Source organism: Lissotriton vulgaris, chromosome 10, assembly GCF_964263255.1.
Source record: "Lissotriton vulgaris chromosome 10, aLisVul1.2, whole genome shotgun sequence".
Classification (NCBI taxonomy): domain Eukaryota; kingdom Metazoa; phylum Chordata; class Amphibia; order Caudata; family Salamandridae; genus Lissotriton; species Lissotriton vulgaris.
In genome coordinates, this window is record NC_141698.1 from 56,301,056 (window position 1) to 56,314,342 (window position 13,287).

A 13,287-nucleotide genomic window follows, 5' to 3' on the forward strand; every position below is an offset into this window, starting at 1 on the left:
GGAATGTAATATTCCAAGGTGCTTTTTCTAATCTAAAGATTGAACCCCTAAATAAGGGAATGTTTTGTTGAAGAGCCTATTATAATTTTACACAGCTCTCCTTTAAACAAATACACACTATAAAAAGAGCAGTAGCTGCTCCTTATTGCGCACCTGTTAATTAATCTATCACTAAGGGTAAAACTAGCATTTTGTAGGCCCTGGCCTGTGTTGGTGGTGACAATATAGCCTAAAGTTGCTCGAAAATGCTGCTGATTCAAATTCAAGCATACATTGAACAGACCAATGTCAGTCACAAGGCATTTTGATCATGCAGGATAATTATTTGGGGCTGCTAAAGAGCAGTCTGTATACGTATTTAATGATGTTTGAAATGGAACTCGACCACAACGTTCTCTCTTTGTCCAAGCTCTGTAAATAAGTTATGTTGCTTGTAGCCAAACTCCTGGTATGCGCTGTTATCAACTTTGGAACGATGAGATGGCAAGTTCCCTAGCAGAATCCTAACTTGTGGCAAACGGGTTTTACAGATTTACGTAACAAGTGCATAAGTTCTTGAAGTGACTGTATATATTATGCTGGAAGGTACTTTTATAAGGAAATAAGCCACCTCTGGGTTTATTTCATACCAAAATGGATCTGCTACTAGCCAAACACATATTCTGATTTGGACAGTAAATACAATTTTACCTGTGTCAAAATAATACACATTTAAGCTCTACCAATGTGATGTATTTAGCAATTGTTTGGCTAAATCAGACCACTTTCGCAATGGTTTTCATTGCATAAATTAGTGATTGGCTCATTGGGAGAGGATGTAGTCTTACGGCTAGAGAGGTCGACTTCGAAGCTGGAGAACCGGGTTCGAGTCTCGGCAATGACGCTTGACATACTGTGATTCTGAGCAAGTAACTCAATCTCCCTGTGCCTAAAAAAATGAATGTGTCCTTCTGTAACGAAACTGGTGCTATGTAAAGCACTCTGATACCCGATGTCTCGGGTCTAGTTCGCGCTATATACAACTCTTAAAAATGTAAGAATAAGGCATGTAAAAAAAGAAAAGAAACATAAACTACATAAGTTACTACTATTTTACTGTTTCGACACATTCCCAGTTTAGCTGTAAAATTGTTGCATGATACCTTTTTACCACATAAGTAATGCATTCTGGCCACATCACATAATGCAAATGCTCCAACAGATAGCTGGTCGTAATTCTCTGGTTAAAAGTGCACAAACACTTGTGCCAACATTCTTATTGTGCCATATGTCTTATTTTTTCTGATAAATGATAAATTGGTAGGGAAAGCCCAGCGTGAATGGTAACTGGGTGCTCAACTTCAAGTGAGCCTTTAGGATTAGTTGAAAAATGAGGTTTTAATGCACAGTAGTGCTGAATGAATTGTAATCCAAACTTTAAGTAAACACACCTCTGAATATGAGTTTGACATAATTGGGTTTGGTCCACATAGAAATGTTTCATAGTATCAAAAGTTTTTTTAAAAACTGTTTTCAACAAAGCACGTTCAATATAAATGGGCAGGTTTACTGGCTCAAAATAGGCATTCTTAAAATTTTACTTTGATTTAAAGCTTAGTTTAACACTGTTTTCATAGATAAGGTAGTAATTTGCAAAGTGCTGTATGTTTATTCAGCACTTATGACATATCACACTGACTTCCAAACAAAATTTCCTGTATAGCACACCACCCTCTTCTAACTAAATCACTTGTTAGTTACAACCATGTTTTAGCAGATAAGTGAACTGAAGAAAGAATTTGCCCGCTCTTTTGAGATGTAATATCAAGCCAAGTAAATTCCGATACTACTGGGTGGAATATTTTCCAGGTGCATTATGACCAGTGCTTTCCAAGTTCTGTACCTTGGAATTGGGGAGAGCGTGGCAATATTGTACGTTTACACTCGGTTCGAGCTGCAGAACTCTGGATGTGCCAGGTATTCTTCACATAAGTTAGAAGCTCCACCTGCTTTCACCTGCTGAAATGTGTGCGAGGAAAAAGTATGCTATTAATGCACCGTTCGCTTTTGAACCTGGATTGAATGAGAACCACTGTGTTTTGCCTTTGACCATGTAATTGCAATTTGTTGTAAATCAGGTACGCTGAATCACCACTAATTCCGTAAACGTCGTTTTATTCATCGGGGTAACCCAACACGCAGCCAGCAACTGAACTCCTTTATTTAACATAGAACGTTTAGCTCTCGTAATAGCACTTCTACAAGAACTTTTCCCCAGCATGTCATTGGCTACCAAAACCCCAAGCTCGTCACAACACAATACTACTTGAGGACATTTTTTAAAAGACTGAGAAGTAGACATGGAATAAAACGCAGTGTATTAAGAGACTGTCCAATTAACTCTTGTAAATTAAGAACATTTATTTTTCCTCCTTTTGTTTTATACAGCATTTTGAGGGTATTTTAAAGTGCATGCATGTGGCCACTGAATGGCAGAATTGTCAATAGAGATTCTCAGTAGCTCTCTATCTGGTGTTTGTTTATGTAATGGTACATTCATTTATGCAAAGTTGCTTGTAGGACTAGTTGCGTGATTCTTTAATCTGTTCCTGAGTTTTTGGTCAGTAGTGCACTTGATGACTTCTAGTCATTACGACCCAAACTTAGAATGTGAAAAGTGAAACTAGAGGTCACAAAACAGTGCTTTTGTCCAAAAAATAAGGACTTGTGTTGTGTTCATGGGGTCTGGTACCATGAAGCTTGCTGTATTTATGAGTGCACTGAATGTTTCTTTCTGTAGGAATCCCACCAGATGAAAGCCCTCGCCAAGGTGGCCCTTTTGGACCATACCAGCAGTCGCACCGCCTTGAGCTGTACCAGGAGGCAGCTAACACACTGTTGAAGAGTGGACATGCTTATCACTGCTTCTGCACCCCTCAGCGCCTGGAACTGCTGAAACGGGAAGCCCTCCGTAGCCGACAGACCCCACGGTACAGAGGGTCAGGGTGTTGTAAGTGTGGTAGCAAAGACATGACTGATGCTTGTTTATTATCTATCTTTAATAATATACAGTATCTAAATGATAGTTTTGTGCTAATACCATGTATTAAACTTTTCAATTCAACATTCCAGCTGTTCACCAATATTCTCAAGGAACCTCAAATCTTTTGTCCATTGCTTTGAATAGATGATCTTATTACTAAAAAAAAAAACAGCAACTACAAAAGAAACTGTGCAGTCTTCAAACCCCATCCCACTACTGTTCCCTCCCCATCTCGTGGAGACTCCAGTTTTATAATGCCTCTCATCGGGCTAAGTCTTTGCTACTCATTTATTTGTGTTTTTCTTAAGGAGTCACTTTGGCTAGTTCTCAATCTTGTTGCCAGGAATATGAAACCTAATTGAAGAGACATAATGCCCGCAGCCTGGGTCGGCATGAGAATTCCCGTCCCATGTCGTCCAGCTGAGGTTGCCACCCTGGCAAGAAAGTATCCTTGACCTTTGTTATATGCTTGAAAATTCTTTTTATTGCCATTCTTACCCTCAGTTTGGTTATCCAGTTACAGACTGAGGAGAACGTCACTTGTTTAAAAAACCTGCAGTTACCATTTTGGTACATGCCAGCCATTGAAACACCAATTTCCATCCCCTCCCAGTCAGTGCCTTCCTCGATCTTGATCCTAAGTACAAGACTGTCCGTGATGGACCTCTATTATTGGGTAGCCCGTGATGGTGTTTATATCTGCCAGCTCTTCTATCCAATAGACTTGCATCCGAACGCAGTCGCACCAGATATATGGCGCCTCCCACTCACCTGCATCCTCTCTTGCATTCCCTCACTCCCAGGGAACATCTAATGAACCTTGTCTGACATCATGTATCAACCTATCTGTAGGAAGCTGGCTCTGTATATGGTATTCCACTAGGCGGTTATACTGTGCACTGAGTCTAGGGGTTCCCCACCCCTGATGCCAGGACCTTGGATTCAACGGACACAAAGAAGGACTCTACAAAGAAGAGTGGTGACACGAGAACTGAGGAGCAACTACCGACTTGTAAACAACCCTGCAAGCCGGCCTGCTGCTCCAGCTCCTCATGGAGATCCTAACTCATCCTGCCACTGTGCATAATCCCAAGAAACACAGAGGGCCGCTAGTGCTTTGAAAATCGCCAGAGAACTCTCTTTGAGTAGAGGAGCTACTCCCCTACTGCCGCAGACACCAAAGAAGCCAGATCTGGTTCACTGTTCTGCCGCTTACCGGGATTACGGACGCTGCAGCCGCCCAGGAAGAGGTCACTGTGCTCCCACAGGTCAGATCTGTCTTCCCTCCAAGTGTGAATACGCCAGGACCGACAGTAGCTGCAAAGTACCAATACCTGGCGTACCGGACCCCTTGCAGCAACCAAGGTTTGTTGTATCCAGCCCAGATACCAACACAGAGGAAGATCGACCTGTACGTTGCAGGACTTCAGGGACAGTGAGACCCACATTGAGAGTGACACAGCTGTCTTGTTTCCTCCTTTTCTCCAAAACCAAGGGAAAGAGTGAACCTTCAACTGCTGACTCTTCAAAGTACCTCTGCACCCACTCCCCACACCCAGAGTCTGAGGGAGGTGACCGTGCCAACGGGGTCCTGAGACCCTCAAAGGCTGAGCCCACACCTGGCTTTGCCCAGACTGGACTCTCAGTCTCCGCCTACCGCCTCTTTGTGCAGCCCCCTATACCGCGAGTGTCTCCCACAGCACAAACCCAACACGTAAAAGCACTCCTGCACCAGAGCCCCACAGCCTGAGGAGAAGAGGGCCAATTATGTCCCTACGTACCCAGGGAAGTGAACAGGGAACCCGATGCTGAAACACACCTCTTCACCCGCTCGGCCCGGTGCCACCGAGGTGACCAGTTGATGTTGGCCTGGACCTTGCCCCATACTCACCTTAAGACCAGGAGAAGAGTCTGTAAGTCTCTGACAAGTGTGCAAATGCAGCATATGTTTTTCCTCAATAGGATAACATTGCCGTTCCAGAAATTGCACTGTGCGAACTTTTGAAGCCTATAAAAATTCATATCTTGAAACGTACTTACCTGAATCCGATGATCTTGGTATCTAAATTCATCTAAAAGTCTGTGTTATTTTTATACATTGGTGTATGATTTCTTTATTGAATGTGTGTCTCACTTATTGCCTTTTTGTGTACAATAAATGCTTAGGACTTACCCTCTGAGAAGCCTAAATGCTTGCCCAGAGTACCACAAAATAGAGTATTCAGGTTATCATTTGTACCTCTGTAAGCAATTAGGGTTTGCCTGGACACTTTACACAGTGTACCTCATTTTGGGCCACTATATAAAAAGCCAGCTTCCTACAGCATCCGAGTGGCACTACCCATCAGGGGAGCTTGCCTCTGTTTTGATTTTGTGTCTGCTGGTGCATTACTGCTGTTTTTTTGCCGTGGCCACACATTGCCTACTTCTCTGTCCTGGTCCTCTGCCGTTTTCCTGTGCTATCAATGATTGGCAAACGTTTTCACAAAAAAGACTTACCAATTACTACAGCAAGTTCTCACCCTCCTTTGCTATCTCTTCGAGGTTAGAGCTTATATCCTGTAGGTGCTATAGCTTCAGTGGCAGGCAGTGGCATCTCTATGTACACAAGGAACCATGGATAAAACTGCTAGGGTGCCCACAACAGGTGACAATGAAGATTGTGTGTGTGTGTGTGTGTGTGTCTTCATGTAAAAAAAAAATAATAATAATATATATATATATATATATATATATATATATATATATATATATATATATATATATATATATATATATATAAACATTTTGAGGCAGGCTGTGAATTAAACATTACTATGGTCTGTGGTTGTGGCAAGGTCTTTGAAGTGTCTCAATCACTCCTCTTCTCTTATTCACACAACACTCTTCTGCTGTCTCTTTGTTAGACATTTACGCTCTTTTTCTCCTCCTCTCTTTCTGAAACACTCCATCTGCATATTTCACAACTCGCCTGTTTCCTCTTCAGCCACCTCCTCACTTTCTCCTGCACTCACTTCATTGCATCTCCTTCTCTTAGTGTGTACACACTCACATACAGGCACTGCGTGTTCTTTAACTTTTGCCCTGTCAATTTTTTGACAGCTGTACACCTCCTTCTCATACTTTTGCATTGAATCACAATTACAGTTAGCACACTTGGCCGTTGCTGTGTGCACTCAACCGAAAGGCCAACGATTGGATGAGCGATGCCCTTTATTACCCACTGACCGACCCTGTGAAAAAAGTGCACTGTATTCAGCTGAACTCCACAGCTCTGAACCGTGGCTCACACGCACCTGAACTCGTACAGCTAGATAGTAGTGACTCTTTTCATACTATGCATGAGTAACATGATGCATGCAAAAACTACAGAAACACACCATCCTGTAAAAATCAAATACTCTCAGGGAAGGCATGAGTAAGTAAAACAAGAATTTTAAACAGGAACAACATTGCTGTTCCCAAGCTGAGAGGGCAGTGTATTTTGTCGCTGGCTGTGTCTGTAGAGGCACGAGGAATGGAGATCGCTAGGACATTTACAGATGTAGCACCGGTCCTACCAGTCTGGGGATGCAGTTTGCAAAGCGACCTGTGTACTAATAGGGCACATCGAACATTGCTGATTTGTAGAGGGTGGCAAAATGACCTCCTCTCTATTGTGCAGGCTGCTTTACAGCCTAAGTGTTAACTGTCTATTTCCCTACATTAGTCCACATGTTACATTGTGTTTGATAGTGATAACCTTAACACCATCATTTGCCTAATAAGCTTTAAGGATTGTAATGTAAACCTACAATTGAGTGGCCAGACACCTGTGCTAATCTTCTTCGTAAGTCATGTCACTCCTGTTTACACCGTAATGTGACCTGTTTAATTGTCGTGTGTCGCATCATGGTGACCATTGTGTGCTAAATCTAGATGTATCATGCCAGTGCTCTGCTTGCAATGTTTCAATTGTTGCATTACGTCTCATTTCGGCAGCATACACTGATGTGGCCATTGTGTGTTAACCCATGTTTCTCTGCTGCAGGCTAGGATATGATCATTGATTGTATTCCACGTTATGTCTCTGCTATGTTTGGGACTATGTTGTTGCTAACCTACTCCTTTGCTCTGCTACACAGGTATGACAATCGCTGCAGACACCTGACTACTTCACAGGTGCAGGAGAAGTTATCCCAGGGATTGCCGTATGCCACCCGCTTCCGGCTGGAGGAGGGTGTTGAACCCTTCCAGGATCTTGTCTGTGGCTGGACTAAGCATGAAGTGGCTGTTGTGGAGGGTGACCCCGTCATTCTAAAGGGAGATGGTTTTCCCACCTATCATTTGGCAAACGTGGTGGATGACCACGCCATGGGCATTAGCCACGTCTTGCGTGGGGCAGAGTGGTTGGTTTCCACCTCAAAGCATCTTCTAATGTACAAGGCATTCGACTGGCGGCCTCCTGAGTATGCACACCTTCCACTACTACTAAATAAAGATGGCAGCAAACTCTCTAAGCGACAGGGGGACATTTTCTTGGAACACTTTGTCAAAAGTGGTTACCTTCCTGAAGCATTAATTGATATCATCACAAACTCTGGCTCTGGTTTCACAGGTACTAGAAGTACTAAGAGGTGCACATAAAAGGGTCGACAAGTGACAGTGGTCAGCTGTGCTGTAGGCCCCCATGTTTGTTTTATTTTATTTATTGAAAAAGGCACTTTTGTACAGTGCCATTCTCTGTTAGTGTCTCAGCACTTCACCTATCAACAATACCAGCATTGTGCAACAACTCAGTTATTGGCAATTATTTCGCAGCATTGTAGAAAAGCCTTGTTAAATTACTATGATTTTATAGAGTTTATAACATGCATTCAACAATTGTTCCAATCCTAAATTTCCTTTGGTAATTCATTCTAGAGCCCTCCGACCAGGAATGTATTTGCTTTTGGAAAGGTCTGTTGATAGCTTAGTGTTCCACCTAAGGACGAAGTGTGTCATTGACACAGCATTTTATTTTCCATAGCTTGACAGCAGTCCCTTTTGTTCTGCCCAAAGTGCATACAGAGCCCCATGGTGGAGTGGAATTCCTGAAGTGCATTTTCATCCACATTATATTGCCCCCTCAATTCTTTCCAGAAAATCATCTTAGTTTTTGTTGACCTGATATCCTAAATATTGATTCAGGATCTGTTTAACTTATTTTACACAAACTGCCATATATTCATTCATTAACCTTCATAGGTATGACCCCATCGGGCCAATATATTCAGGTGAAAGTTAAATCAGATGTCTACTTAATTCAGTCTATAATCACATTAGTATTACCCAAGTGGGCCCATTCCAAACCGCAATTGTTGTACATGTATGTAATGGTGCAATCTTTCGTCACTGTCATTTTAGAAAACTTCTTGTCAGCACAATTCCAGTCCATTGTATTACCAAAAATTAACACGATCCACTAAAAGACTAACAAGATGCCATATATTTAACTTCTTGCGTTACAAATTAAAAATCAGTTAATGTACGATTCTCCTTACTAGGAAGAAGGCAACGAACCTTAATAGCATCCCAAACATGTTTTCAATTCTTCCTCAATATTTAAAAATAACATTTTCAAATTAATTATCTTGAACATGTACTTTGGATTTAATTAATAGCATTATTTTACATTTCAATTGATAATCAGTTTACTTTAACTTCGGTTATTTTTATCAATTAAAGTTAATTAAAATCTTAATACCTGAATGATCTTAAAAATGTATCTTTACATAGGTATGACAACCGCTGCAGACACTTGACTCCTTCACAGGTGCAGGAGAAGTTATCCCAGGGATTGCCTTATGCCACCCGCTTCCGGCTAGAGGAGGGTGTTGAACCTATTAACCTATTTGCTATTTGATTAATATTAAATTCTCTTTATTTGAAATTATTTTGAATATTTTACATTTAACTCAATTTCTCATATATATTTTCAAGTATGTCTAAACATTAATGTAATGACTTACCTGCGATGTAAAAAAACTCCTGGCATAATGGATGGAATCCCTACCTTACGATGTAATAACACCCGATGTAAGGCTGCTGGCGAAATGGTAGCATAGCACACGTTTTGTTCTATGGTCTTGAGTGCTGTATGGATATTAGGAAATATCAGTGCACAGGTTGCAGGAGGACAAAGCTCTTGATAGATATTCATTAGAGAATATTTTGTCCCTCCTCCTGGGCAGACAGAGGGCTGTATGCCACTTACAAGGTTACAGAATATCGGATAGAAGGATAATTGTGTGGTTAAAACAATTTCATGTGCCTTTGCGATGTAGATGAGTAGTAATAGTAGTTTGTAGGCCCTCGCTCAAGCTGCTTGAGGTCACTGCTTTGTTCTGTCGATCCATTTGCATGATGGCAGCGTGTTGTCGTTTTTCGTGGAAGTCTAGGGAATTGTTTTTGCATGATCTTGGTGCTTTGTGTTATTCCAAGAGCTTAATTGTGTTGCTGATCCAAGGGAATAATAGTAATGCCTGGTGCTGCAACATTCCGACTCACTTGTAGTGCTGTGTATATGTTTTCCCTGGAGTCCATTGAGCATTACTCGTTGTCTCAATCCGGATTGGGTTGCGTGATAAAAAAAGTTATGATAAATCTATAGCACAATCCAGATATCGGTCTCCTTCACTCAACTTCTAATTCCTCGGGCACTAGTGCAAGTGGTGCTTGGGGAGGGGAGTGAAGGGAGCGTTTTTCCACAGAGATCTTTAAAAGAGTGGTTTGGGAGGCAGACGGAGGTTATATATCTATGTGTAAATAAAGCTACTTTTCTTCACAGAGAACCAGATGGGTCGAACATTAGAGAAGCTCATCCAGCAGTTTGATGTGAGTAGGATTATGAGCCACTCGGCCCTTCTGGATTTGGAGAAGCTGCCAGAATTTAACAGGTCAGTGAAACAAGTCTGGCTGTGTGATGCTGTGTGAAAACTTTGGTGTCTTCGCTCACAATATGGTCCTTTTTCAGCCAGGTCAGGGGTGTTTGCCTACGAGTGATCACCATCCAGTGCCATAGATAAGATTGAGTATACTCACTCAGCACAGCTGGCAATTTCTTTACATGGGTGCCCCAGGAGATTGCCTACCATTAAAAGCCGGGTCTTCGAGGTGCAGTGTTCCTCTCATGTGACCTATATGCAAGGGTTATCAGTTCGTCTTTTTTTCTTTTGGTTGGTATTTTGGCCAGACAAGTAAAAGAGCTTTAGGAAAAGGAAAGACATTGGCTAATTATTCAATCGGTTTACTCGCTTTTTTTCTGAACCGGTGTACTGTTGTGGTCAGAGTCAAATGCCAAGTCCAAGCCGAGCCCTATCAGATCTTTTTCAGGTAATGGAGATTCTCACACTCTGACGATGGGGGAATTTGGTTTAATTAAAGAAAATATATTTTTGGAGAACCTCTAACACCATGAACCCCCTTGCATCAAATAAAAATAATACTCGCCCACTCATAAAAATGTGTCTGATTTCATTTCCCGGAGGACAACACTTTTTGTAAAATCCTTCTTTGAAAGCACTGTTCAGAGCAATCCTGGATTTGTCCAAGAGGGGCAGAATGATTACGATTTTCAGCAAAATAATAAGGCGGTGTTTTGGTCTCCACTAGCATATAGTTAAACAAGGAGTTTTTCTGATAGTGGAAAAATGAAGCACACGCCTCCTTTGAAATGGTGGGAAAGCTCTATTCACAGTCTATAAAATTCACACAGAGGTAGCGTGTTTGCATACCACAGTTAACAAATTGAATATATATTTAAAAAACAAGCCGTGTTGTGGGAGGTGGGCACAAAGTTCCCAGTATTCAAACTGTGATGGTTCTACGTGGTGATCTGGGAGTGGGGCTGGTAAAAGAAATTGGCTCATGGTCTGTGAATCATTGTTATGATAGCGTTTGCCTGGAAGCAAATGTCGGTGGGTTTCTATATCTCGCCTTTTTTTTCTAGCATCCCCCCAGTCACGCCCTCTTTCTATGAAATGTGTTTAAAGAATGGATGACCCTTAATGTGCGAACATGTTGCCAGTGAAATTTCCTTATTTTGAGTAGAGGTTTTAGTGTTTCAGGAAGCCTAATAATTCTGGAGTTGGAGTATGACTTGGGTTCTGGAAGTGGAGTGGGTGATGAGCTGATCAAACCCAGGCATACATTTACTGGGTTTTAAGGTAGAACTCCTGCCACTAGCACTGAGCATACAGAAAGACTTCCAGGATGATACTTTAGCTGCTCATTCTGGTCTCTGTTCGTGAACAAGTCCTATATGCCGATAAATAAAGCAGATTCAGTTAGGGTTATGCTGTTTCCCAAGCAAGGTCTTTCAGTCATGCAGTAGGTAATGCAAGTGTTATTTTGAATGACCCAATTATAATTGTCTGATATCTAATCTTCAAGTTTAACATTAACCACACGTCCATGTTCCCCACAACCACATTAACCCCAAGTGTTTTCCCAAATTCATTTGCCTGCCCACAGTAGGCAAACACTGCCATTTTTCTGTTTTTCCCTGGGCATGTGAATGCCTGCTTTTGTTCCATTGACTTGTTCTAGCAGTGTCCATGCACAAGTTGACCTTTACATGCCCTCTTTGTCCGGTGAGTCTTTGTGTTGTCGTTACGGTCTACCAAATGATAAGGTTTAGTGTTGGGACTGTCCTTTGTAGGGCTCCTTCTGAACCAATTGTCTGACATGAGGGTGTTTGATGGCAGTGAAAGTGTCTGACTGCTGATGTTTGACCTTCATTGAAGAGGGGACTCATCTTGTACAGCCCATCCTTCCTTCTCAATATGTGTAGAAAGAAACTGTAGACTTTTTTTCTGGTGTCCTTAGGATTCATTTGACTCGTCGGATCTCTAATCCAGGTCTGCGCGTAGAGCTGTGCTCAGTACTGAGGACCGAAGTGGAGAAGGCGTACAGTGACCGCATTACCGACCGAGAGGTGTTGGAGACTGATTACATTGAACGCGTCCTGCTTCTCAGGAAGGTATGTACCGTGGAGGGGATTTGTATTTGAGTACAATTTAATGCTGTTTGGAAAGTGCAGCGGAGCACTGAACAGGGGTTGTAAATCCTGATCTCCACCATGATCATTTTCGAAAAGGCACATTGTTCATTGAGAAGTGGTTTCCTAACCATAGGAAGATGATCTCTGAAGAAGTGTGTCTTTATAGTTCCTTTCTGAGTTTTGGAAGAGTAGGAGAAGTTATGATATTGATGGGGATTTTGCTCACCTTCTAGATGTGTTCATGGAAAAGTCCTGTCCTGCCTTCTTTTCAGTTTTTCATTTCTTTATTTTCAGTCTGGTGATGTCTCGGTGTGTAGTTTCTCATTGTCCACCTGAGGTGATTATTTTCATAGGCAGCACTGGCATTTATGGTGGCATTGTACATGATGTAGGTGGTGATGATGATGTGGAGTTGAAGCAGGAACTGATGCAGTTCCTTTAGTGTTTGGGGAATGTGGTACATTTTTATCAAGCATTTGAGACGTGCTGCAACTTGTAGGATGCATTTGTGGGGGAGTGTACTGAGTAGAGTCTTGTGTCCGTGCATGTGAGAAAGGATCAGGATTGGACTGAGGTAGCAAATGTTTCACTCTTTCCAGAAGGAGAGGTGGTAGGGAGCAGTTTTGGTTTACTTGGTAATGTGTTATTTGAAGGGCATACATGTCTCAAGGTGAATACTATGGAAGTTGCACTGGCAAGAGCCAGTCTGGCAGTGGCTAATTTGTAAACAAAATAAGTGCCAGGGGTCCTGTCAGGAGGCAGCTTGCACCAGCCCATTTCTCCTGTTGAAAGTGGAGGGAAGTTGCGGCGTAATGGCCAGAGCTGCTGACTTCTGAGATCGGTAACCTGGTTCGCGTCTCGGTGTCGGTTCAACATCCTGTGATTCTGGGCAAATAATGTAATCTCCCCGTGCCTACCATAAATAAATGTGTCCGTAACTGAGGCTCATGACAAGCGCCAGTGTTGATGAGTAAGTGCCGGTGCCGAGCACCGGAATCCACTGGCTCAAATGAAGCATGGGAGTCTGGGATAATTTCTGTGGGCCAGGCTGCAACTGTGGTTCTTTGTTGTGCTATTGTAGCCCGAGTGGATGAGGATGACTTAAAATGTATGCTGATGTGGGTGTGATCTATGTTTTTGTGCTGAAGTGTGCATTCAAGTTAAACGCATTGTGTATGATGTCTGGATTCCGGAGAAGTTCAGAATGTGTGTCATGTGGAGAAGTGTGGCTCACTGGTTAGAG

At 42.2% G+C, this 13,287-nt stretch overlaps 1 protein-coding gene across 1 annotated transcript in view; it reads left to right on the forward strand.

Annotated features, from left to right (window-relative positions):
* EARS2 (glutamyl-tRNA synthetase 2, mitochondrial) overlaps positions 1–13,287 on the forward strand; it is a 48,560-nt gene that overhangs the window by 13,106 nt on the left and 22,167 nt on the right. Inside the window, exons 3-6 of the mRNA XM_086940437.1 lie at positions 2,780–2,969; positions 7,147–7,619; positions 9,831–9,939; positions 11,870–12,023. Coding sequence (XP_086796563.1) covers positions 2,780–2,969; positions 7,147–7,619; positions 9,831–9,939; positions 11,870–12,023 — 926 coding nt within the window. The remainder of the gene's footprint in view (positions 1–2,779; positions 2,970–7,146; positions 7,620–9,830; positions 9,940–11,869; positions 12,024–13,287) is intronic.